Source organism: Theobroma cacao, chromosome 2 (assembly GCF_000208745.1).
Source record: "Theobroma cacao cultivar B97-61/B2 chromosome 2, Criollo_cocoa_genome_V2, whole genome shotgun sequence".
In the NCBI taxonomy this organism is placed as follows: Eukaryota; Viridiplantae; Streptophyta; class Magnoliopsida; order Malvales; family Malvaceae; genus Theobroma; species Theobroma cacao.
Window position 1 is genome coordinate 3,435,979 of NC_030851.1, and position 26,793 is coordinate 3,462,771.

At 35.0% G+C, this 26,793-nt stretch overlaps 4 protein-coding genes and 1 pseudogene across 4 annotated transcripts; 1 reads left to right on the forward strand and 4 right to left on the reverse strand.

Annotated features, from left to right (window-relative positions):
• On the reverse strand, nt 79-762 carry LOC18607633 (auxin-responsive protein SAUR23). The gene has a single exon (XM_018115870.1). It carries the CDS (start codon nt 571-573, stop codon nt 289-291), a length of 285 nt encoding a protein of 94 aa, XP_017971359.1. The 5' UTR covers nt 574-762; the 3' UTR covers nt 79-288.
• On the reverse strand, nt 6,934-7,552 carry LOC18607635 (auxin-responsive protein SAUR23). The gene has a single exon (XM_018114732.1). The coding sequence runs from the start codon at nt 7,444-7,446 to the stop codon at nt 7,153-7,155; it is 294 nt and encodes a 97-aa protein (XP_017970221.1). The 5' UTR covers nt 7,447-7,552; the 3' UTR covers nt 6,934-7,152.
• LOC18607637 (auxin-responsive protein SAUR21) lies at nt 15,512-15,832 on the forward strand. Its single transcript, XM_018114838.1, has one exon. It carries the CDS (start codon nt 15,512-15,514, stop codon nt 15,830-15,832), a length of 321 nt encoding a protein of 106 aa, XP_017970327.1.
• On the reverse strand, nt 17,608-18,039 carry LOC18607638 (annotated as a pseudogene).
• LOC18589656 (auxin-induced protein 15A) lies at nt 23,016-23,720 on the reverse strand. Its single transcript, XM_007014719.2, has one exon. It carries the CDS (start codon nt 23,652-23,654, stop codon nt 23,352-23,354), a length of 303 nt encoding a protein of 100 aa, XP_007014781.1. The 5' UTR covers nt 23,655-23,720; the 3' UTR covers nt 23,016-23,351.

A 26,793-nucleotide genomic window follows, 5' to 3' on the forward strand; every position in this document is an offset into this window, starting at 1 on the left:
TTAATTGATGATACTCTGTTTTACATGCCGCAATATGAATCTTCACAAACTCAAGAACCAATATTGAAGAGAATTAGATAGTATTCAAATAACAAAGACTTTTCATTATCATTGATTGACAACATCTTGGTGGGAGAGAGCATGTATAATCAATCTCTTCACTCACTATCATGTCAACTGTTCAAAAGTATTATAGATTTACATTTCTTATATATTCAACAAGGGAACGAAAGATTTTAACTAACAAATCTTCTAAAATTCTGGGTAGATCATTTTCTTGTTCATCTTTCAGGAGGAATGCAACCGAGAAGTGAGATCGATAAAGGCATCTTCGTCGCACGGAATTGTAAGACCGCCCATAGGATGATTAAAGCCAAACTCTTCCTGTGCCCGGTTGAGCAAATCTAGGAAAGAAGGGTGGTTCATGTATGATATGGGAACGACATATCTTGTCTTCTGGATTTCCCCAACGTAGACCGCAATGTGACCTTTTGGAACATCTGTCTGGTTCCTGGACTGCAGTTTAAGAACTTGCTTGGCATGAAGAATCACGGAAGGTATACGGATACCCATATCTGATATTCGGTTGAAGCGGAAAAAAATTAAAACAAAAGAGCTGATCGAAAGTGGGTTTTGCTTGACAGAACTGAGAATGATAGTCCCTTGGAGTTGAAAGCCTTGTTGGTGTTTATATTTATAGGCAGCCCTGGTTTTGAACAGATGGCCCACCTCCTGAAACACTCACATGGCCTTGACCAAAAAGCTCAAAAACCTATCTCCTCCTCTTTCTCTCTCTCATCTACTCACTATCCAATAGTCTAAACATTTACCGGTGCAATGTGAACACATCCATGGTAAGTCAATGTTGATGCCTGTGATAACAAAGCAGCAAATTCATGTGATGAGTTTTTAATGAAAATAAAACAATATTCACGTGAGTCCCAGTTGCCATCTCCGTAATCTCATCAAAGACGTCATGTATATACGGTTGGCTAGCATTACAATTAGATTTACGGCATTGATCATTCAAAAGTGTTGTCTTAGGCACAGTCAGTATTCACATTGGGCTTCATTTTCCCCAATCCATCTGGAACCATTGAATAATTTTACTTTCCAATCTATTCAACCTCTGAACTTTATATCCACATTGGAAATTACATCATTACTTTGAGAGAACAATTGGGTAAGTTCTATTAGTATTTTTTTAAAAAAAAATAATTGTCAAAACTTCTGTTTCTAGGAATTTATTCAGTTTTTTGTTTTTGGGTTTTGGTTAATGGATTACATTCTATAACTAATTTAAGAAAATCTAGAGAAAAACCTTGGGAAGACTCGATTGCTTTCAAAGTCGTTAGGTTCACAAGGAACCTTGATATAATTAGAAGGGGAAGAAAACCTCAAAGATTGATGGATAATATGATTGGGTCACACATGGCAATTTCCACTTTTATCTGCCCAATAATTTGGTAAAGGCACATGGACTGATTCACCAAATCTCACGCTGCCAATAATGTTTGCACTCCCACATGCACTAATTCTTATACAAAATATTTTTCATAGATATATAGATCCTGGTAGTTTTGTATCTCGAGAAAAGAGCAAATTTCTAGCTAGTTCCAGTTCAAAGTTCAGGTTACCATGATTTTTTTTTAAATAAAAAAAAAGGAAACTAGGAATCTTGATGGATTCTTGGATCTAGGGCAACGGATATCAAGAACATGCCCCAAAAATATTTGGGGAATATCCCTTTATATGTGGAAACATGTGCTTAATTGTTTAGCTCTCTTACCATATATAATTTCTCAATATATCTTACTAATTATTTCTCAATTTCCTAATTGTGGGGTTTCACCGTTTTATTTATTTTGTTATTATTTATATTAAAATACTCTCATCTTTTAAGTTTTATTCATAATTTCAAGTCAATTTATTAATTTTTAAAATAAACAATTCTTATTAAAAGTGTAAACATTATTAATAAAAATATATAAAAAAATTAAAATATTTTTTTTTATTTTTTTTCTCTCAAGCAATGTGGTCGACTACCCACCCCACAACAATTGCTCCCCAAGGGAAGGGAGCACCAAGGGAGTATTGATCGATGCTCCCCACTTCGAATTTTTTTTTTTGCTCCACTGAATTTATTTTTTTTATAAATTTTTTTTATAATAGTAATTTTTAAATTATTAAAGTGTAAAATTATCTTTTTTAATATCATCTTATCATCCAATTAATTCAAATATTAACGATTAACTAACGGTTAGATCTATATATTAAGTGAAAGATATTTTTTTACAATGGGATGTTTATTTTAAAAATTAATAAATCCCGTTTAGAATATCGATTAAAAGTTAAGGTTCTACGAAGATATTAAAGTGATGTTCTCGAAATTTATTGGAGTAGCAGATGTAAACACAGTAGAGGTACTAGCAATTAAAGAAGCCTTCAAGATCTTTGGTGCTTCTAGATGGGAGAGGAGTCACTCGTTAATAGTGGAAAGCGATTCAAGTAATGCAGTAAGCTGGTTCTACAATCTCAAAAAAGCGTCATGAAAGTTAAGAAGAGAGTTGTTAATTTTGGAAGGGATTAAGAGAAGAATTGATGAGTACAAAGTCATTAAAATTAATAGGGAAAGTAATATTATGGTTGACGAGTTGGCAAAATCAGGAGTTATGAGGGAAGAGGAGATGATGGTTTGTTATGAACAAAGTAGTTTGGAAAGGATGAAAGAGTTAGCTCGTTCTTTGGTAGAGTAGAGGAGAGTTGTTATCTAGAGCCAATCTTGAGAAAAAGGAGGTCTATCATTTAGAGTTAGAGTTAGGTGTCAGGAGAGTTCTCCAGTTTTTTGTAATGGATCTCATGGGATAGTGCGGCATAAGAGTTTTGAAAAAAAACAAAAGAAAAAAGAGGAAAGAAGAGAGAGGAGAGGAAAAATGGAAAAAGAAGTCAAGGAAAATACGAAAAAAAAGAGAGAAAAAATAAAATAAATAAGAAAATAAAAAGAGAGAGAGAGAGAGAAAAGATAAAGCTGTTATTGTCTCAGGGTAAAGTTTAAATTTAAAGGGTCTTTTCTTTCTCAAACGTTTTAGGGGCGAGGGAAGGGGGGTGTCAGAGGGTCTGTTTGTAGCGATAGGTGAGTGGTTATTTTTGGGATAGATTTTCCTGCCACTTGAGTTGTGCATGTCTACTTGCCACGGAGGGTTCCTTCAAGGTCCTGAAAGGAGAGGCGAGTCTTTTGATTTGTCGCAGTGGGGAAATGGGGAGGGAGGGATCAGGAGAGATGTTACTGCTTTCAAGTTTGTGTTTTCATGCTAAAATTTTGGTCTTAGGATTTCAGAGGAGGAGATTGAGAGTTAGGATAGAAGTCTCAAGGTCTTTTAAACACTGCTTTAACAAAAATATAGAGAAAAAGGGATAGAAAAATCTGTTTTGACCCTTTGGAAGTAAGGAAAGTGGAAAAGGGGAAGGAAAAAAGAGGAAAATGAAGAAGAAAAAAAAAAGAAAAATAAGAGAAAAGGAAAAGGAGAAAAAAGGAAAGAAAGGAAAATAAAAAAAAAAGATAAAAAAAAGAAGAGAAAAAGTTCATCAGATGAAAGGTGGGACGGAGGGGGATAAATGAGAACGTATCCTTCTTTGTATCATCTCAAAAAGAGACTGTGTTTCTAATGATTTTTGTGTTGACTGAGGAAATCAAGCTGGATCCTTTTCAACAGCCTAAGACAAGGGTGGGGCCACCAAGCATGGTGGTTTCCCTGCTTGAGTCTCATGGTTTGCTCTGGATAGAGTGTTTTGAGTATCTGGAGGAATTGATCCTGGATTATACACTTTAAAGAAGCTGGGAGAGGCAACTTTTTTCAAGATTAGTGAGCTGTTGAGAGAGCTTTGAAAATTATTGATGTTCAGAGACTAACATGATGACTGAGTTGCGAAGTGCTGGAGTTCGGTAGCTGATGGGTGCAGTTTTACGACTTTTGATTACTGAACGAAAGAGCAGAGATTGCGGTTCATGATTGGTTGGTGGGCGGGTATGGCTGGGAAGTTTTCCACTGGAAAGGGGGTCTACGTTTTTGCCTTGTTGTTAAAAAAAAAAAGAGTTTGGGTGAGCAAAAATCCCTTGTTCAGTCGATTAGGACTAGAAACGTAGTGGAAGAATGTTGGTGGATTGCGAGAAATCAAGTCCATGGCCGTTTGTGGGCTGCAGAAGGGCAGAATATCAAGGAATAAAGAGGGCTGTCTGCTGCTGAAGGTTTGGTAGTGTTTCTTTTGTGTTGTCTATCAAGACAGACTTGTGGGGCTTTGACTGGATATATCCGTATTTTTAAATAGGAAATGTTTCCGGCTGGGTCATTGATGTTTATTCTTGGCTTTTACTCTGGTGAATTTTGCTAGATTTTGATACTTGAGTAGGGGCTTTTGTCTTTAGAGTTCATGTCTGCGAGAATGTGGAATGGAAATCATAGTAGTGGGGAACAGGAAACTGCGGAGGCACGGGTGATTTATGCGCCGATGGGGTTTCAGGAGGAAGCTGTTATGAACAAGCTCAGGATTCACCGTTGTAATTCGATGAATGTGCTGTGCTGTTCAATGACATCAGTGGCTTCAGGGCAAAAAGTCGGCAGGGTTATTGGCGGAGTAGCGGATCTGAAGCTCACCTGTGAGGACACTATAAGTAAGGGAAGGGAGAAAAGGACGAGAGAGATCTGTTAACAAGAGAGCTTCTGTTTTTAAGTGCGAAAGAGCTGTTGCACATTCATGCAACTGCAGGATTCCTCTGTTTTTATTGTGTTCACCTGTTTGTGAAGGGGTGTGTAGATTTGTTTGATGCTGATGATCGCTGATTGATAAGTTGAGTATATGATTTCCATTAAGGAATTTGATTTAGGAATACTTTTGCATAGGATTTCTTGTCTTTAGTGCTGCTGGGCCTAGCAATGTAATTTTGAGGGGTATGCCACCTCCAGGACTGCGCATAAGCCTTAAAATTGCAGTTCTTTTGTTCTTTTGAAGGAGTTAACCATTGGTTTCTCCCTTTAATGAGAATTTTAACTTAAAAAAAAAAAAGAGTTAGGGTTCTAGGTATTTTATCCTATTATTTATGTCTCACCATCTTGATAGACTTGATGAATCGATAGAGATTATTAGCAAATTTCTTTTGAAAATCATTGCCTCACAACTAATTAACCCTATTATTGAAAAAAAAAAGTATAATTTTTTTTGAAAAGCAAAAATAAAAGGTATAATACTTAAATAAGTTATGAATTATTTAAAAAATTTAAATAAATTTTATTTTTTATTATATTTAATCAAGTTTTTATATTTTTATTTTAAATTAAATAATTTTTTATTAAAGATTAATTAATTATCGTTAATCAAAATGATTTTTATCATTTTCATGTTACGTGATATTAATTTGACATGTTGAGATATTATAATAAATAATGATATAACATGATGATATTATCACATAATAGTTATACTATTCATTATGACAAGTATTATATCACATCAGTCATAAGATCTATTTTACTCAAAAATAAAAAAATATATATACTAATTAAATATAAAAAAAATGTTTACATGAATCAAAAATAGTTAAGGAACATTTTATATGTCAAAATATAACTTAACTAGTTAACCTCAGAGACAAACAAGTGTTTCGAAATTTTGGTTTTATTTTCTCAATGCCTTGGGGTGCTTAAAATTAAAACAATTTGCACAAACAAACCATGAAAAGCAGGAAATTTACGGACATTGATGATTTTAGTTGGATGATTTTACCGTTAATGAAATGCTGTACACACGAGTTTCTCCATTAATAAAATTGCTTTGGCCTTGAGCAAAGAGATGCTAGAAAGAAAGAGAAGGAAAATTAAAGCCTGTTTAAATTGTGAGGATTGCCAATCTTAAGGAGAAAACTCTCTAAAACTCTATATAATTGCTTGTACAAATGTTAACAAGCACGTGTGATATTCACCCAAAAAGGGTCACATTCACATGGTTTTGCTCAATTTAGCTCAATAATTCTCTCTTTTCTCTCTCGGATCGCTCACCAACCTACGCCAATGGTGCAACAGACCCACTTGCTCCTCTTAGAAGCCAAGGTACAACAAGCACACTGCCAAGGCGGTACCAAAACAGAGTGGCCGTACACTTGAAAATCTAGGGCAGCTAGCGTCTACCAGCATTTTCAAGCGAATATATATATATATATATAGTACTATGTTGATTTGCTTCTGTTTAGGAAAAGAGCAATTTCTCCACTCTATATGAGGGGAAACGGTACATTTCGCATGTCCTTTTTAGCACTGTCTAACAAGCAGACGCATCTCCATCACTCTTGACAACCCCTGAAATAGACCTGAGAAGAGAACCACTTATCCTTAATTTGCTCTGCTTTAATCCGTACAAGTGGTTTCCTAAATTAGTCCATTTTGCTAATTGGGCCAATTTGTGGTACTGAGCTTGATTAATTACTTGGGTTATACGTAAAGAGAGATAAGAAAACTCAGCTAAAAGTTTTTGGGTAAAAACTTGCGGCTGATATAAATGACAACATCAGAATCTAAGTCCCCCGACCCCTGCTGCCCTCTCATTCTTTGGAGTGTAGTGAAAAATCTAGAATGTATGGAAATTGGTTCTCAGAGGATCCTTCATTAATTCCAGGCCTCGCTCACTGAAGCAGGACAGAGTTTGATTCATTCCTCAACTAGCTAGCGGCAATAAGATTCCTTGCTTTGAACAAATTTATGGAGCAACAGGACAACTTTTCCTTATGTCATTGCTAATTAATGAACACAGATAGAAATGCACGTTCCTGACCAGCCAAGTGAAATATCTGTCATACTTTGCTTGCCTACTTGTTGCATAGTCTCTACAAGTTATTGGAAACTCTGATTACTATGGTAATCAAACAAAATAATTTGAGTTTTTCGGTAATCAATCAGCATTACTTAATTATATATGGTGATATTACCATGAAAGCAGAATTTTCACAAGCAGGTCAAGTAAAAAAAGATAACATGAAGGGTCAAGAGCTTCATTTGTTAACGTGTTAAAATTTACACATCCGCTATTAGTATAAAATTTATAACTTGTTGAGAAAACGGAAATAACTTGTCAAAGTCGTCCGAGCTGCTCTGCGTTCATCATCGTTCATGGGGAATGCAGCTGAGACGTTAGGTTGATAAAAGCATCTTCTTTGCACGGAATTGTCAGGCCACCCGTCGGATGATTGAAGCCAAACTCTTCCTCTGCGCGGTTGAGCAATTCTGCGAATGAAGGGTGGTTCAAATATGAAATTGGAACTACAAAACGTTTTCTCTGCGCCTCTCCAACATAAACTGCGACGTGGCCTTTTGGCACATCAGGTTGTTTCCTAGAGAAACCAGAATGATGTTTCAGAATTTGCCTGGAACTGAGTATCAAGGATGGCAGACGGAAACCCATATTTTGAGACTGAGATTGGAGTTAGAAAAGGAGGAGTTGATCTAAGAAGGTTTTAGCCGAAAGGACTTAGAGAGTTAAGTTGAGAAAGAGGTTGGAGATGGAAGGCTGGCTTTGTTGTTTGTATTTATAGTCAGCATATTTTGCTGCCAGCTGGTTTGCAGTTCCTAGGAGGACCCGAATTCCCAAAAACCCACGTGGCTTTCCTCACTTAGTCAATTAGGTTACTCAACTTTCTTTCCCTCTTTCATTACTTAATTTCCCAAATTTATGTGCAAAAGCAGATCCACTTGTTCTTTTGAAGCCATTCTCCAAATTTATGTCACCTCCACAACTTTTCTAATGTTGATGCCTGAAAACAATCGGTAGCATATTCATGTATTGAGGTTTTGCTGAAGAAAACTTTGAAAGGCATATTCATGTTTGTCTTTTGCACAACCTAAATACCATTCCAACCATTTGATATGTGGTGCGTTTGTATCCTGACTAAATAACAATCCAAAGTTTTGGATTATTTAGGTGTTGAAAGCATTAATTCTGATTTAAATTACTTTTCATCAATTTGGTCAAGTCTGGATTGCTCTTTCAGTCGTGGCAAAAGTTTATAATTTCTTTGCCTAGAACTTATCTCCCCAATCCCCTGCGCCTGTTGGGTTGTTGACAGCGGTTCCATAGTCCAGTAATAAATTGCAGATACTAGCATCTGTCTTTTTCATTAATATGGGTCTCATCTTCAAATTTCAATAGATTATTTTTCAAAAATTTCAGTCTGCTTGATACTCAAAGCCCAAATTCTGATGCTAAATGACAAGTTAACAGCCGCACTCACTGTTTACTAATGCTAGTGAAAATAATTCACCTGCACTTACTAATTTCGATAATTAAGTATCAAAAGAAGCATGGCTGGATGGATGAATTGGCGTCACGAGCACCAATTGGTAGAAAGAGTGGTTGCAGACTGCCAATTTTCAGGGCAATAATTGGATAGGCACATGATCGTACATGTACAAGTGTGCTGATTGACTGCCTCAATCTCTCCCATCTGCGCCTGCTATATATTTTGGAATTAATTAACCTGGTACTTGACATGCACTGGAAATTCTTCTTTTGCTGGCAGGATAAGGTTTTGGAGTTTGTGAATCTGGGTAAAGAAAGAGAAAGAGAGCATATAAGCAAGACAACATGGTTCCGCAATTTTTGAAAGTTCAGGCTGAATTATTGGCCATCTGGAGCAACTAACCTATCAAGTTGTATCACTGACGTAATGCACCAAGAAACAAGCAAGGTCGCCCCCTTTTAACAATAATTCTGAGCAAAGCAACTTGCTGTTTATAGTATATAATATAACCTATGGGATTCTTAGTTCCAAGTTTGCCCATACCTCCATCTTGTTGGATCCTTAGTTCCATATTTAGGTTGAGATGGTACGAGCATCCAAAAATCTTACACTGCAAGGAACAATTCATGTTAAACTTTGCTTGTAGCACCTAAATTCAACTTTGGATGGCAATTTGATTGGAAGTCAAGAAAATACTCCTATAATGAACTGATCAGGATAGAGATGTAGACTCTAGAGTGTAAAGGAGTGTGTTAATTGATCACTCTTTTTCCAATAGTCGCAGTTACATGCATGATTTCTTCATTTACTAGAATTTTCTCCTGCTTTTGATACCAACTTTTGCCCTGTTGACCAAAATTATATTAATTCTACCTGTTGGTGCATAATTAAACCATAGTCTTCAAAGGATATTCATCTATCTGCAAATCAATACTGAATTGTATACAATTTAACTCGATATAACATTGTCTTGTCTCCTGGTTAAAAGCTCAAGGGTCGAATACGAGCCATGTCAAGCAAACATCAAAATTATTCATTAATGGTCAGCATATAAAAATACTGACAGATAATCAAGTTAAAAAGTTTATTTTTTCTTGAAAATCTATAACATTATTAAAAAGAACCCCCAAAGGAGCTTCCTCATTTTGCCACGGCTTCAAAGAGGGGATTTTAAAGCTCTAACAGGGTGCCTTCAAGAAGGGGTTTTAGAGCTCTAACAAGTTTCTAAAAAAATTTTTAAATTGTCCAGACGTGAAAGTAAAATTAAAAAATAAAAAATGTTTCTTAACAATTCTACTAGAATACAATAATAGATTCTGAAACAAAGAAAAAAAGAGTTGGTAACACATCTGAACAAAAAAACAGAAGAAGAAGATGAATTTACAACAAGTACCCACAAAAGGATTAGACTTTATTCTTTCTTTTGAGTCTTTTCTAACAAAAAAAAAAATGAGAGCAAAACAAATAGAGTTTGACTCAGTCTCTTTCTTTTTGAACAAAAAGTAAAATTTTTGTAAAATACAACAACAACAAAAGTTCAATCTTGGAGAAAGAGATAGAGAAATATCCATAGCTTCTCTGGTATCTGGGAGAAAGAGTTGTGTAGAGTTGGATTGCTGTGTTTCTTTTTTTTTTATGACCCTGCTCATCTGATATGTTAGGATGGTGGCGGGATTGCTGTTGTTTTTGTTTTCTGGAAAGGTTTTTGGTGGCTGGTGCTGTGAGGATTAAGGACTGTTATCCCAAATAGGTGAATAACAGACCTTAATCATGCCCCAGAGGTGAACCTTTGGTTTCCTCTGCTTCGAAATAAACAACAACTTTAAAAAAAAAAAAATTCTACTTTCTCTATTTTAGAAAAGAAAGAAAAAAGATGTCGAAGCAAAGAGCAGTGCAAAGAGACCGTGTGCAAAGCACGGGTCATATTCTAGTATTATACAAAGGAAATTCCTAATGCGTGACAGAAGAAAAGATGACCGACAGAAATAAGTAGAAAGCATGAGAAAAATGGCTTTGGATAAAGACTTTACAATGGCTGAATAAAACCTTCCTTTAGTGGCTAACCTTTTTTGATCAGTCTTTAGTGGCTAATCTTGTTTCCAATTCACAAAAGTAGATCTTTCATCTATCTCTTGTTTGTCCCAAGAAAAAGACAGAGAGATAATGGAACATGAGAAGAAAGTAAATTAAAGTTAGTCTAATTGTTTGTCCAAAAAGGTTCCAAATTCAGATAATATTGTTCTTATGTATGAAAACATAATTTATTTATTTTTGGATAATTGAATTTGTATTTATTCAAATTAACCCATAATGTTTTAACATGTTAAAATGAAGAATTGATAATTAAAAATTATAAAGGAGTTTAGATAAAAGAACTTTGTTGATGATTTTGAGGGAGAGCAATTTTTCTCTGCCTATTCTATTACACAAGGATTTACAGCTGTTGTTCTCTTCACAAAGGAAAAAAGAAATAAAAAAACAAAATTGTGATCGGATTGGCAATCTTCATCCCTTATTAGGCATGCAATCGGGAAGTGAGATTTATGAAGGTATCTTCTCTGCACGGAATTGTTAGGCCACCCACCGGATGATTGAAGCCAAACTCTTCCTCTGCCCGCTTAAGCAAGTCTTTGAACGAAGGATGGTTCAAGACTGTTATTGGAACCACAAACCTTTTTCTGTCTCCCCAACATAAATTGCAATGTGGCCTTTCGGAACAGGTGGCCTCTCCCTTTTAACAAGAGGCTGCAGCTTAAGAATTTGCTTGGCGCTGGAAATCATGGACGGTATACGAACACCCATAATTTCTAATTTTGAAGTAAAAAAATGGAAAAACAAGGAGATATATATAGATCGGTTTCTGAATATGAGATAGAACTGGTTAGCACTCAAAGGTTGTAGTATAACTTGTAAATCCTGACAGGTTTTTGGAGCTCGAAGGCTGATAATGTGTTTGTATTTGTAGAGTTTGGAGAGGATGGGAGACACTGAAGTGCCATCATTTTCAATTTCGACAAAGAACCAAATTGGCTTGTCTCGTCACCATATTGGCAGCTGGGACTTTTTAGAGGCTCCCTCTGCAACAAAGAATCACATGGCTTTGCTCAGTTCACTGATGTTACTTAACTTATATTTATATATCTATCTACAATGTATCTACCAATTTCTCCTGACCAATATCGGTGAAATAGACCCACTAACTACTTGGTCCAAACAAGCTCACTCCAAAAGCAGGTTTAACCATCATGTTTTTGCAAAAACAGAGGGCCGTGCTTCAGAAAAAAACTAGAGCAACATGCCCAAGTGACGGATTTCTATGTAAGAAACTTGTTGAAAGGCACCTTTCATATGTCCTTGTTGGTACTTCCGAGTGCCACGGTGTGATACTTATCTTGTTCTATGCGGGCGGTCAACAGCTTTTTCATCAGCCTATTATTGACAGATTGAGAACCATTAATTGAATTTAACCTTTTCATTACGGTTACGTCCATTTCTGGGTTTTTGCAAGCCTTCGTGGAGTAAGAGTTACATGTTGTCCATTGTCGTAACTGATAAACATGCAGGGCTTGGCTGTTTATATTGAAGTTCATTTTTGGTAATTAAGTCGAATCGGTCCAAAGAGTCTTTGACCAGGGCACATGTGACACGCCAAGAAACACTGGACTAGAAAAATGCTTAGCAACTACGGAAGTGAATCTAGCTTTCTGCCATACGGTGCTAGCTGGCTAATGCATAGAATTCTCTATTCTATTTTAAGCAATTATCAAACCTAAATTTCGGGTAAAGGTGCTGAAAGCATTAGATTTTGAGTTTAATAACTTTCGCTCCGTTTGGTCAAACCGGAACTCTTCATTAATTGCTTTCTAAAATTGGAGCTAATTAAGTCTTATGATGTGTTAGGATAACGTTCTGGAGTTCATGAAATGTGAGAAAGAATCTTGGCTCTAGAGCAAGTAATTAATTGACAAGTTGAGTCACTAACACAATATTACCTCATCAAGATGTTATTTTTAATGGGATAAATTGCGAGAAAGTTTCTATTTATAGTATAATCTATGGGATTCTCATGATCCAGTTTTGCATATTGACAAATAATAGTTTATCATGTGGGATCTTTAGTTTCAAACTAGTTGGCTTGAGATGGTGTAAGGATTTTAAAAATTTTATATAGAAGGAAAAATTTGTGTTAAACTTTTCTTCCACGGCTTAAACAATATACATATGTAACACATGAATTCGACTTTGGGTGTACATTTTAGAAGTATCTTGTTTGGGCAGACCCATGAGTTTCCCGTTTCTGAACCCAAGATATATGTAAATTGTAATTAATTCGTCACCTTCTTCGATCGCAAGCATTAGAATTTCCTTCCTACTAGCTTTGACGAGCACTTGCAAGTTTCGTTATTGACCAAGATAGTTTTTGATCAACAGAGTATCCGCTTGCAGCTTGCTTCCTCTACTCTCTTTAGGAGGTGGCAAGTTGTTGTCACTGTCCATGTCTACATTTATACATTATGCATAAAATATAGCTGAAGGGAGGCAATACTTTGTCTTTATAAACTGTAAAGTCATCTTATAAAATACGCTGAAAAATCAATATAGGAAATCATGGAGCATTTAGATTAAAGAATGACTATCTCATCTATGGTTTTTCCGGAGAGCAATTAATCTGTGATTATTACTTATAGTTAAAATGATTTATACATAGGTTTACAGCTTCTCTTCACAGAAGAAAAAGGAAAAAAAAAAAAGACAGAATCGTGAAGGATTGCCAGTCTTTATGCATCATGAGGCATGCATCGAGAAATGAGATTAATGAAGACATCTTCTTTGCAAGGAATTGTTAGACGACCCATCGGATGATTGAAGCCAAACTCTTCCTCTGCCCGCTTAAGCAAGTCTCTGAACGAAGGATGGTTCACAACTGATACTGGAACCACAAATCGTTTTGTTTGTGTCTCTCCAACATAAACTGCAATATGGCCTTTTCGAACATCTGGCTTCTCCCTTGAGTGCAGCTTAAGAATTTGCTTGGCGCCGGAAACCAAGGACGGTACACGAACGCCCATAACGAATACGAGGTGAAAAGGTGGGGAAAAAACAAAGAGGGCGTAGATTGGTTTTTGAATATGAGATAGAACTGGTTAATTAGCACTTTAAGCTTGTAGCAGAGCTAGTCCATTCTGTCAGGTGGCTGAAATTATGCTTGCATTTATAGAGTTTGGAGAGAGTGGAGACGTTGAAGTGCCATAATTTTCAAGTGCAACGGAGACCCAAGCAGCTTTGTGTTGTGATTGGTAGCTGGGATTTCTGAGAGGACCCACTGCACGAACAATCACATGGCTTTGCTCACTGTGCCCCATCCGTTCTCTAGCTCGCTCTTTGTCTGGTTTTATCTATAATTCATATATCAATTGCTCCAGCCGAAATGCAATAGATCCACTTGCTTCCTGTCCAAAAGCAAGCTCACTCTCCCAAAGCAGGCTAACCATTATGTTGCGAAAACCAGAGGGCCGTACATTGGAAAGCATATCTAGAGTAACGTGCTCAACTGATGAGTTTTTGTGTAAAAACAGAACGGGTCAATGTCTTCTAGCTTTTCTGGTATCAGCCAAGTGCCAAGCATGATACCTATCATTTCATGAGCGGTGGTCTACAACTTTATGGATCAACTCCAATAAACCGACGGTTCCATTTAACTTATATACTTTTAATTGCGGTTATCTCTATCTGTGAGTTTTTACAATCATTTTTGGAGTAAGACTTAGACCTTGGTTGATATTGTATATATTGAAACTCACTTTTAGAATTTTAGTAATTAAGTTGGAACGGTCCAAAGAATCCATGGTAAGTTGGCAGGCAACATACACTGGAAGGCATGCCAAGAACATTGGACTATAGAAAGGTTATGCTTAGCAAGTACGAAAGTGATTCTTGCCTTCTTCCACACGTTCTAGTGCACGTAAAGATATGAATCGAATAATTTGGGATGCTTATGAACTCTGATAATTATAGTAAAACTGAAATAAGAATATTATTGAAGTATGTTCTGTTTGGTTTTTTAATTTTTTTCATATTTTTTAAAAAGTAATTTTATTAGTTTTAACGATTTATAAGTTATTTCAAGTCTCTTACTTATTGCACTAGATTTTCCATAACACATTAACATGATTCAGGTAATAAAAATCTGTACACTTATAAGAAACAGTTCAAAAACCATTGACGATGAAGATCATGAAACCTAAACTTTTAAACCTAAATCGCAAGAAAGCTAAAGAGCTGTTTGCCCCTAAGCAAAAAGATGAGCATATTTAAATCTCAACTTTTTTTATTCTTTTCATGAGTAACTAATGAACAATATAATGACAAATTAAGACCATTGAGTGAGCAAATTATTGAATTTTTTTACCAGCAAAGTAATTAGAAAGATGAAAAAAAAAAAAGGAAATACAAATACATAGCTAGAGAAATATTGGCGTCAGACGCCAATTTGCAGGATAGCAGCTGCGGACCATTGCAATTTTTGTGGGATATAATACATATAATGCATAATCACATGCATGGTGCAAGGACTGACTGACCGACTGAAGCCATAGATTGGCGACCAGTCTCACTATTTCACGCATTGGCTCTTAAATGTTGAAACATTTATCTATCTATTAAAGAATTGGATAGGCACTAAAAGAGAGATAGACAAGGGTGCTCAAATCCCTGAGCACGCATGCAACAGGTATGGGACGCAGTTCGAAAAACAAGCAGAGTCCAAGTTCAGTACAATTATCAAATTTTTTCCAAGCTATCATTATAAGAAAGAGAAAAGGCGAAAACCATGAATCTTGATGCACGAATTCACGGATCTAGAGAAAACTAACCACTTTATTGAGCTACTGACATAGGGAACATGCAACAAAAGCACCGGAGAAATCCTTTCATGGATGTGAAAACCGGTGGGCGGGCTAGGGCTTCCTAAAAGTAGTTGTATTTTGTGGGTCCCTCAGGCCCAAGTTGTAATATTTTACGATTTCGAAGTGCAAAGACAAAGCACATTTTGATATTTTCATGCATGCAAAAATCATCGATGCGTTAATCTCTGTGCTCCCCCTTTGATATTTGTCTACCCTATATAAACCCAAAGGCCAAAACCAGAAACGGTAAAAACCTCCCTCACTTCCAAGTAGAAAAGCTTTTGTTTTTTCATTTTCTTTTGCAATATCTCAAACCCGGAGGAGAATGGGGATTCGGTTGCCTGATATGATGCTTCATGCAAAGCATATCATCCGACGACGGTCACATTCTAAGCATCAATGCTCCTACCAAACATCGAGTGCAGTGAATGTCCCGAAAGGCCATTTCGCTGTTTATGTTGGAGATGAAGAAAAGAACAAGCGATTTGTGGTTCCAATATCCTACTTGAAGCATCCTTTGTTCCAAGCCCTGTTGAGTCGTGCTGAGGAGGAGTTTGGTTTTGATTGTCCGGTGGGTGGTCTCATGGTTCCTTGCGCTGAAGATGAATTCATCAATCTCACTTCTCGAATAAATCAACAAGCCTAAGAAGCTACTTGGAATTTGATTTGCTTTCTGGGTAGTTTGATCGTCCGTTGTCGTATATATAGTGAGATTTGTTCATGAGTAAAGGGTCCAAAATTTTGCTCCCTGTTTGGATTTGTTAATGAGTATATGAACATTATGTTAATATAATATATTTTATGTTAGAGCAATAATTTTGAGAGTTTTATCTCCAAAACCATGCCTGGAATTAATGCAAGATTGCAAGGGAATGACCTCAGAGTGGGCTTACCATTTATTTTTCATGGTAAGAAAACCAATTCAAATATTCAATGCTTTTGTGCCCTCTTGGATTTCCTTCCATCAAATGGATTAAAAAAATTAAGAATCATTACATTTACAGTTACATTTAATCTAAAAATATTTTCATAAATAGCACCTAAGTTAGAAAGGGAAAGGAGCAAGAAATAAATGAACAGTTCCATGCTGTTTAAAAAACAATTGGGAAAAGGATGGAGGAGAAGCATTATGGATATATAACAAATAAAACAAGTGATTTTCTTTTTTTCTTTTTATTGTAAAATTTGGAAAAAACAGTATTAATAAATAATAAAAACACCGACTAAATGTATGGATACTGATGGATTGATTATTTTAGCCACTATTACATACTGTTAAAACTAATAAAAAATTGATTATTTTATATTCATAAAAATTGGGCCTACGTCTTATTTTATTTAAAAAGGAATCTAAATTATTTTATTTTATATGAATCATGTGAAAATTCTATGATAATCATTCCTAAAGATCATTAGGTTGCCTCCTGAATGGAAAGTAGTTAGAATTAGCCCAATATCTGATTCACGAGCAAAGCACCCTGCTATGGGTCACCCAGTCAAAACACAACGTTCCCCTTTATTTTTTCCATGTAAATATTTTATGAGAGGATCCGGATTGCCGAGAATGGATGAGATAGGATTTATTAAGTCAGCCCTGCTAGTGGGCCAAAGTCGTTTGCTGCAGGGCAGGGCAGCAGTATTTCCTTTCCATCTCAATCTCATATCTTGATAGTTGATGCTAGCGGAGAGGTCGAGAGAAGCACATATATTTTACATTACTTTACGACCGGGTCTAATATTCGTTATAACTTAAGAAAGTTTCAACAATTTGGACGTGAGAGACCCAACAAATCGTCCACTAACTAGGCTAAAACAGAAAACCTTGCAAGCATTGTGTCCAATACAAGAAAGAACGTGGCCAGGTTGGTAGTCGCCATTAGAATTGATGAAAATCTGCAAAGACAAGAAAGAATACTCTGGGCTGAGGAATTGGTCGACAAGAATTGTTCTCGTTTCAACTTAAGGCACAACATTCCTTTCTTGTTCATCGTTAATTTTAAAAACTTCTATCTTTTTGAAGATTAATCGAAACCCTCTGAGCGGTTGCTATCAGAGATTCGTTTCAATGTGATTCAAGTTGTTTACTGCTATGGATTATGGAAGCATTACACCCAGAATTTCACACCCATATGCTTATATTTCTTAAGCTTTTAATTAGTACTTTACGGAACCTCGGCAAACATTAGATCGATAATGATCAACTTTGCTAACAGAAAAGTTGACATGTTTTCTTGTCAGCAAAGAATTAGTACAATTCTACCCAAAAGTTTCTACTTATGAATCAACGATTGTTTCAACAAGGATTGAATTTGCAAGTGTGCTAAAGAAAACATAGTTGAAGAGCCTTCCTCGATTACCTTAACTCTAATATTATGTTCAATATATGTCGCTGCATATCATTGTGTTACGTTCAGCTACCATCTATGAATAACCTAAGATTGTAATAAGACTGTTGAAATATTCTTCACTGCATGGAATCGTGAGATCGCCCATTGGATGGTTGAATCCGAATTCTTCCGCAGCCTGGTTTAACAGGTCTTTAAATAGTGGATGGTTCAAGTAAGATATAGGAATCACAAATCGCCTCGTGCTGCCTTCTCCAACATACACTGCAATATGGCCTTTTGGAACAGTTGTTGTCGCCAACATTTTCGAATTCTCACTGAAAGGCTTCGTTGGAGCATTTGCTTGGCGTGAGCTAACCCAATTAATTGAATACCCATCTTAGATAAGTAGAAAGCTTTAGTTTACCAAGACTGAAAACTTGGGTTGAAATGGAATCTTCACTACCTAAATCTCTATATACAGAAAGACTTCAAACCTTAAAAACAGATAAGGTGAAGAGCTGGATGCCATTGAAGAATGTTTAGAACAACATCTGAGGGAATTAGTTAAGTTTCACATGGTTTTGCTTTGTCTGTTGCATAGCATTCTGTCGTACCTTCTTAAGAAACTTAGAAAGAAGCAGTACAAAGCCTTTGAAATTATGTATGAAATACGGATATATTAGGCCCCTGTGTTTTGAACTAACATAGCATTGACTTTATGATGCTAGGCATGTTCAACATCAAAGACATCTCAATCTTAACTCGATATTGATGATTCAATTCGCCTATTTACTGAAGCATTGAACTTAGACTTAAGTTTACTCAGTCGCTTTTCTTTGTACGAAACTAGCTGGGTCGTCGCAAACTTGCTATGTCTCTAGGTCCCCTCCTTGCCCTTGCCTAAAGCCATTTAAGATTAGCTAATTACTTATGTAACAGTAGTTCTTCTCATTTATTCCTTAGAAGTCAAGATCAGCAATGACTACCTTTTATCAAGTTGAGCTAATAACCTAATACTTTCAAAATCGCCACCTTTATTGAATTTCTTAAATTGAATCAAAGTTCATAATAGAAATAACTCATTATGTAGTTTACTAGAGAATATCCACTAGTCAGGTTCTTGTTTTGATGTAGTTATATTTTAATACCAATATAAGTTAGATTTAGTACTACGATATCTACATTAATTTAATCAAGATTTTCCAGTCCGTATATAGTTCGACGACATCTCTTTTACACATGTGAATTACATGCATGTGCATCTACATTTTCAAAGCTGAATGTGTGTGAATGGTCTGCCCAGTCTATGCATGACGGTGAAGTGTAACCATCAAGGTCTTAGTCGATATTATTATCATTGGGACACCTCTGATAATACTAAGTTCCAACTATTGATATATTCAACAGTAGGGACAGCAGGCTAGAACTTATTGTAAGAGGACTAAACGTAGAACTTCTCAACTTGGTTATTGTTTGGTTCCTCTTCCGTAGACGCATTCCTTCCATTTTTAGTCTTTTCTTGTGCCCATGTATGACGTAAACAGCCTCAAGCCTAGATAGATGACTGGCTTAAAAGTTCCTGTTGTTTCAATTTTTTTTTTTGGAAAAAAATACATTTGAAAATTTTCCAGTTTCACAGAAAAATTATGATAGTGAATGTTTAGCCCTCCACTGCTGCACTCTATAGGAGGATATTGGGTTTGATTTTTATCTTTTACTAAATCAGAAAATTATATTAACATATCACATGCAATACAAAAGTTTAACAAATGAAAAAACTAATTTTTTATAAAAGAGAAAATTGTGAAAAATGACCATATTTATAACTTGATTTCAAAAATAGCCATCAAAATAAAATTAACTATTTTTAGCCATATTTAGTTATGACTCGACAAAAATATCCTTAAAATCATTTCAAATAAGTTAAAAAATCCATTACAATTTCTTTTCATTTTCGTCTCTGCTTCCGATTTCTCTCTCACCATCCAATTCTCTTTAATTTTATTCATTTCTCTCTTCAACATCCGTCTGTTGTGCTTCTGATTTTTTTCTCATGTGCTTTTAGGATGCCGAGCAATGATTTTAATGTGCTTAAGGTAGGTAGTTATTTGAGAAATTTGATTTTTAGGTGTTTTGGATGAAACTAAAATAGTAGAAATGATTATAAATGTTTGAAATAGTTTTTAATTGAATCAATTCGAGACTTAGATACTAATAAACTCAAGAATTTGAAATTTATAAACCTAAGATTTTAAAGAAATTTTTTTTTAATTTTTAATTGAAATAGGTGTTTTAGATAACGAAAATTGTGTTTTGATTTATGAAAACATGTTAGAAACATTTTAATCGGTGCCAAATCGTAAAAAAAAAAAAGAAATAAAGAGAGTTGAAAGGATTGAAAATTTTGGTTCGCAAGTAAAAACAATAATTTAAGCATTAAAGTGTAAATTTTTTTTTTAAACATGACGTGTAATAATAATATTTTTTCAACATGATATGTAATAATAACATTTTTTTTAACGTGACGTGCAACATGTTTTTATACATGATGTGTAACAATAATATTTTTTTTTCAACATGACGTGTAATAACCTTTTTTAACCATGACGTGTAACATATTTTTATACATGGCATTTAACAATAATACTTTTCAACATGATGTATAACATCATGTGAATGGTGTGTAATATCATATAATACGTGGCGTGTAACATGTTTTTATATATGACGTATAATATTATACGCACTTAATATAAGGAGATTTTATTAAGGATAATTTTGTCTAACTTGATTAAAAATAGCTAAATTATAAAGAGGACTATTTTTAAAATATATTATCTTTGAGGGCTATTTTTTAAAATGTTCCTTTATAAAATATGTAATTATTGAAATTTTAAAACAAACAAAACAATAATGATGCAAAAATCAACATATACATCATACAAAGCAAGTAAAAAGCCTAAAATTAAGATCCCAGCACCACCAAAATCAAGACCAAGTCTTCCCCACCAAAATCAAGATTGGGTTTGGTTACATTGGTTTAAACTATTTCAGAACTGTGTCTATTATTTTAGGATCAAGATCAGGAGGCAAGTCTTTGGTGCCAATGTTGCAATGTCCTCTTGAACGTGGTTCATATATATATATAATATGATATTATAACTAGATCTATCTCCTCTCTATAATTGTTAAATATGGCAGGAGCTTGTCGTGCTTAAGAGTCAAGACAAACGATCGAGTAATTGAAGTTCCCGAAGGTACAAGAGAACAAACAAAATTATGACAGATCAAAGGACACGAGGAGTTTTTCAATATTGATTTTCCGGTATATCATATTTTGCCACGCTGTTGACCGTTCATACACATGATTTTTGCACTGCAGCGGAATGCCCTAGCAACAGTACCTACTGTACATTGAACAAGCACGGGGTTTAGAGTTAATCCCAGCTAATCCCCCTGACAAAGAGGCTTGTTCTTCCATAGAAAACAAAAGTGCCACTGTGCCATCATCGTATTTCTAATTGTCTGGCCTCTAAAGGCCCAAGGGGCCACTTAGACTGTTACTCGAAAAGGAGCAGCTATTTTTCCCAAATGTGGGAAAACTCTAGAGAACCATTTTTCCTTAGAAAAAGGAAAACTATGTCATAATTTCCCTGTGTTACTACGTTGAACTGGTAAATTAAACTATCCACAGTAATAACACGTGTTGATACTTTGGTTCATTGGTTGTAATAGATGGTGTATATCCATTCAACTAGTAGAAACCGACCAATTGCAATATGCAGAGTCTTGTAGCTTGACACGCTCATAAAAGGGTCTTTGTCAAAGCCATGGCTTGCAAGCTTTGGCAGTTCACATCAATATGGGCATATAGACCATAGGCGGAGGGGAGTGGGGTTGGGCCCCCTCCAATAATTTTAAAATTTTTATAAACTTAGCTTTATGTTTTTTGAAATTTTATAATTTATCTTCACAAAAATTGTAAATTTTTTTAATATATTTTTATTTTTTAAAAATTTTATAATTTTATCTCTACAATAATATTATGTTTAGTAAGATGTCCCATAATAATTAATTAATAATTAATTTTAATAGATTTAGAATTAAAATAAAATTTACTGTAATAGAATTATTTCTAAACCTCAATTTTCCAAAACCTAACAACTAGCACCGCTTGTTTTTTTTCCCTTTGATCAAATAGAAACAAAAAACTTTTTTTTTTCTTACATCTTTGGACCCTTAAGGTGATTTTGAATCATTTGATATTGAAAGTATTTATAACTTTACAAATAAATATTACCCTGATAACTTTACTGAGTATGATAAAATGCATCTAAGTTATCAATTGGATCTATTCAAGCTTGACATAATTTATAATCAGGCCTTAAAAAATTTGTTGACATGTTATAAGGTATGTCAAGAGTTGAAAAAGAAGAAATTTCAAAAGTTATTTCTTCGTTGACAGATTGATCCGGCTTGTATTGAATTTTTTAGTTTTCACTGCAATATTAGAATGTGTATTTTTTACTATAAAAATCATTAAGAACGAGACTTGTAATAAAATATTAAATGATTTTCTTATAAATTCGTTGATCATTCTTATTGAAGATGAAATCATTTGAAGCTTTGACGTTGATTCAATGATAGATACCTTTAACTTTACGAAAGATCGTCAAGCTCAATTAAAAACGTTCAATTTTAACAAGTAATAAATGTTAAAAAATATCTTTATTTTGTACTTAACACGTATTTGGAATTATTTATGTAATTTTAACATGAATTTTTTTCATCTAAATTACTTTATATTTTTGTTTATAACAGTTTTGTAAACATTGTCTTTATCCCTTCAAACACGAAATCCTAATTCCGTCACTACATATATATATATATATATGAGAATTAGGAAAGAAATCATCATAGTTGGGTTTGCTAGCTGGATGTTTCCATTCAACGTATCATCCCTTCAAAGTTTGTAGTGTTCATCATCAACTGACCATGATCAGTTTTAAGTGCCATGTAAGCCATGATCATTCATGATTGCGAAAGTTTTTCTAATGGCTTTGATTATCCTATGAATGTGTAAAAAAGAACAAAAAAATCACATAAGAATGAACTAAAACACGCTTACCAAGCACAATGGCTAAGGAAGCAAGTATTACCCTTTTTTCCACTCTGACTTGGGCCCGGGGCAGGGACGGGACCGGGGCCACGGACCTTTAATTTATTTCTAACTACAAGGGATCCGGCTTTCGAAGCCTTCCGGCCTATTTCCAAACTAGGGTAAACTAAACTAAAACCCGAGCAAGACTTTGCTTCTTCAATACATACGCGGCCGTGTCGGCACTCTCCATATGAAGGATTTACACGTGAAATCAATGGATATATCGGTAAGAGGAATGTATCCATTTTCTTTTTGAAAGGTCAACTGAAATATCATTTCATTTGGCGAAAATTTCACCTAGCACATTAAAAAAGAGGTGAATTTGTGGTGCTGTACTTGCAAATTCATCCTAAGGAGAGGTACTCCCTATTCAGTAAAATGACTTCTCATATTAGTCCACCTAGACAGCCCCTAAAACCCACTCAGAACCCATAAACAGAAAGCCCTCTATATGTGCTGCAGTTCAAGTTGCTATCTGCTGTGAAATATGGAACATGTTTTCTTGTCATCAAACTTATTGCCAACAATTTAATTTACAAAAATTACGGGTGATTACATAGGATTGAATTTGCATGCACCAGATAATAAATTGAAGACAGCGCCTTGAATTGATTGACTCAACTCTCGAATTATGTTACTTAAGTTGCTGCAGCCTTGTGGTACTGCTTCATCTATGACTATGAACAGTTTAAGATTGTAGTAATACTAATGAAATACTCTTCACTGCACGGAATTGTGAGACCTCCCATTGGATGATTGAATCCAAATTCCTCCTCAGCCCGATTTAGCAGGTCTTGAAACAGAGGATGGTTCAAGAAAGATATCGGAATCACAAATCTCTTCCTGTTGCCTTCCCCAACATAAACTGCAATATGGCCTTTTGGAACATTTGATGTTGCCTCTGCATTCCGAATCCTTGCTGACAGGGTTCGCTGGAGCTTTTGCTTGGCATGAACTAATCCTATTAATTGGATGCCCATCTTTGAGTGGTATTTTTTTTTAGAAGAAAGGACGAATGTAGTTCAGAGGTTGATTGAGCGATTGAAAGCTTTGGTGAGTTGAAATGGCATCTCTAGCACCTAATTACATATATATAGGAAGATTTAAAACGTTAAAACTGGATAAGATAGTGAGCTATACGTCAATGAAAAATGTTCAGAAACATATCAGCTGAAGGAATTAGTTAAGTTTCACATGGTTTTGTTTTGTCTTTTCCAAGACATCCTGTCCTACCATCTTAAGAAACCCAAAAAGGATGAGTGCACCTTGTGAATTGCCCGGTGTCTTCACCTAAAACCATCTTAAGCAATGACTTCCTGATGCTTATTGGTTCATAGACATCAAATACTCATCTAAATCTTAAATATCATTCAACTTAATATTGCGTTTACCAATTTGCTTATCTTCGTACCAACTAGCCTACATGTTTCTTCGAGGGTTATTGCACAGTCTCTAGGCCCCTTCCCTTTGTCCCATAGATTGTCTGAAGGCCATTAATTAAGATTAGATAACTGGTCAACTTTAGAGTTAAGATTATCCATGACTAACTTGGTCAACTTGGACAAAATCCATTATTTAATCCCTTAGATGAACCTTCGAACATGGCGAGTATTAGTTTCTTTAATAATTTCTGTGCCCTTATAAATGTTCTTGATTTGATTCATAACTTGCAATATATATATATATATATATGTATAGCTCACTTTATTCACTTTAGAATATCCATTATTGAGGTTTGACCACTGTGATTTGAAGATACACACAGCAATTTTCTTCATTTGATTCATAACTCTAAATCTAGATTGCTTGCTGATTGAAGTAATACTACCATCATGCTAAAAACTGTCAAATGTTTTGCATGAAGGTAAAGTGTAAGCAATGTTGACCCTCTCGACACTGTAATCATTGACACTATTGATACTTCCAAGCTCCAATAAGTAATGGACTTTTTTCATTGGTGGGGACGCAAAGAAAGAATTTATTGCAGAAACACTAAATGCAGAATTTCCCATTTTATAATGAAAAGAAAACGCGTTGGGTTCCTTTTTAGTGGATGCAGTACTTGGCTTGAATTTCTCATAGTACATGATGCCTAGTTGACTGCAGGCTTGATTTATTCTTAATTTTTGTGCATTAACAATAATTAAAGAGCTTATAAGCAAATTACATAGCAGGTGCACTTGACACAAAACAGGGCTTGATTTATTCTTTTATCAGTTGACTCTTCCAAAAGTGAATCAATGAGAGAATGAGGTATACGAGTTGGTGTCCATTAGCTCCCTATCACAACCAAAGATGATTAGGCAGGCAAAAAGAACACATAGATAAGGATTTCTAAACGGGAGAAGACACTAGCAGTCAATTGCTCCAGTTTCACGAAACATGAGTGACTAATTGGAGGAGACTGGACGATTGGATTTGGTTAGACTCATCCTGCAGCAAGTGTACATAAAGATCAAGAGCAACTAATAAAGTCTTAGGTGCTAAAATGGAAAGGCAATGCGTTTTGATGCAACTCAGCAAGTCCTTCAAGTGTTCCTGGTTCATGTATGATAGTCAAGACTAGAGTCTCTTTTTCTGTTCTTGTCATACATAACGGTGGGTGTTCTGCTTAAGACAAACGAGTAATTGGAGTCCTCAAAGGGACAAGAGAGCAAGAAAATTATGGCACAAAATGGTATGTAAGGAGTTTGACAATGAGGTTTCCTTGTCTTTTTTAGAATAATTGTTATAATGCAATGATTTTCTAGGGATACCACTGTCACATTCTGGATTGAAGCATTCCAAATCTGGGGAGTCGCACATGATGTAGCACTGCAGCATATATGCCCTACCATCTATACATTGAACAAGCACTGACTCTCAGAATCCCAGCTATCCTTCTGACATTGAAGCTTGTTCTCTGGAAACAAAATTGTAATCATCGCACCTTGAATTCTCCCATTTCGACAGATAAAAGGGACCACTAATACTGTTTCTTGTAGGAAAAAACTGTTGTTTTATCAGAAAGCCAATCATTCGGAGCTGGAATCAGCTGAAGGAAATGAAAATTTGCCATTCCTAGTTAGGAAAGGAAAATTGTATTGGAATTCCTATCATCATATTATTCATTAGCCGTTTTATATTAGAAACTAAGAGCAATGACAATCTTGTGGGTCTATATATATTGATTAGCCGTTTCTCATCAAGTTGGTTCTATAGACAATGAAAGGCGGCACTGTTGAAAGTCATTTTCTGGATTAGCTGGTTCCATTCAACCTATCATCCTTTTAAAGTCTATAATGTTCTTCCACCAAAACAAAAAGTTCATAATGTTCATCACCAACTCATCACTTGTACGAGCCACGCATTATATCTTCAATGGGGAGACAATTTGATCCAAATTAGTGGTTGGTACTTCATCCAACTGGATCTCTTGGATATACATTTGAAATAAGAAAGGTCTCTATACGTATAGCCATGATCGATATTCATGGTTGCAAACGTTTTGTTAATGGTTTTTGCTCATCCTATAGCAATGCAGTGACTAAGTCTTTTTTCATCACACTTAGACGGTGTAAAAAAATATGTATAACTAGCTCAGAAAGGGCGTTTTTGACTCTTTAAAACTAAGTTTCTATGGTAACCCTACAGGTTTCTGTTATTGTTCTCTCTCATGTAAGGTTTTTAATGTTTATGAATAAAATAAAGTGCTTGCGTAATAGAAAACAAAATTGAGTTTAATTTAATATTTTTTTAGTGTACAAACTATAGTTACTATATCTTTTCTTGTGTTTACTCTTTTTATTTTTTTTCCTTTTTCCATCTTTGCTTTTTAGAATATCTCCAAAAAATTGTTTTTTCCCTTTTTTTAGGCATTTAATACACTTATTTTATTCTATATTATATTTTTATTTATCAAGATTTTTTTTTACTTTTTTGTATTTAAAGCAGGGAATATTTATATTATGATATTTGTTTCAAATTATAAGATAAAACACATTTAAGTCAAAGCTTTTATCTAAATCTCTGTAAAAGTAAAAAAGAGTGGAAGAAAAAGAGACAGAGGGAGTGTTATTTTTTTTTTAATAAAAGAGAAGAGAAGTGTATGTGAAAAAGAAAATCATTCGACCCTAATTG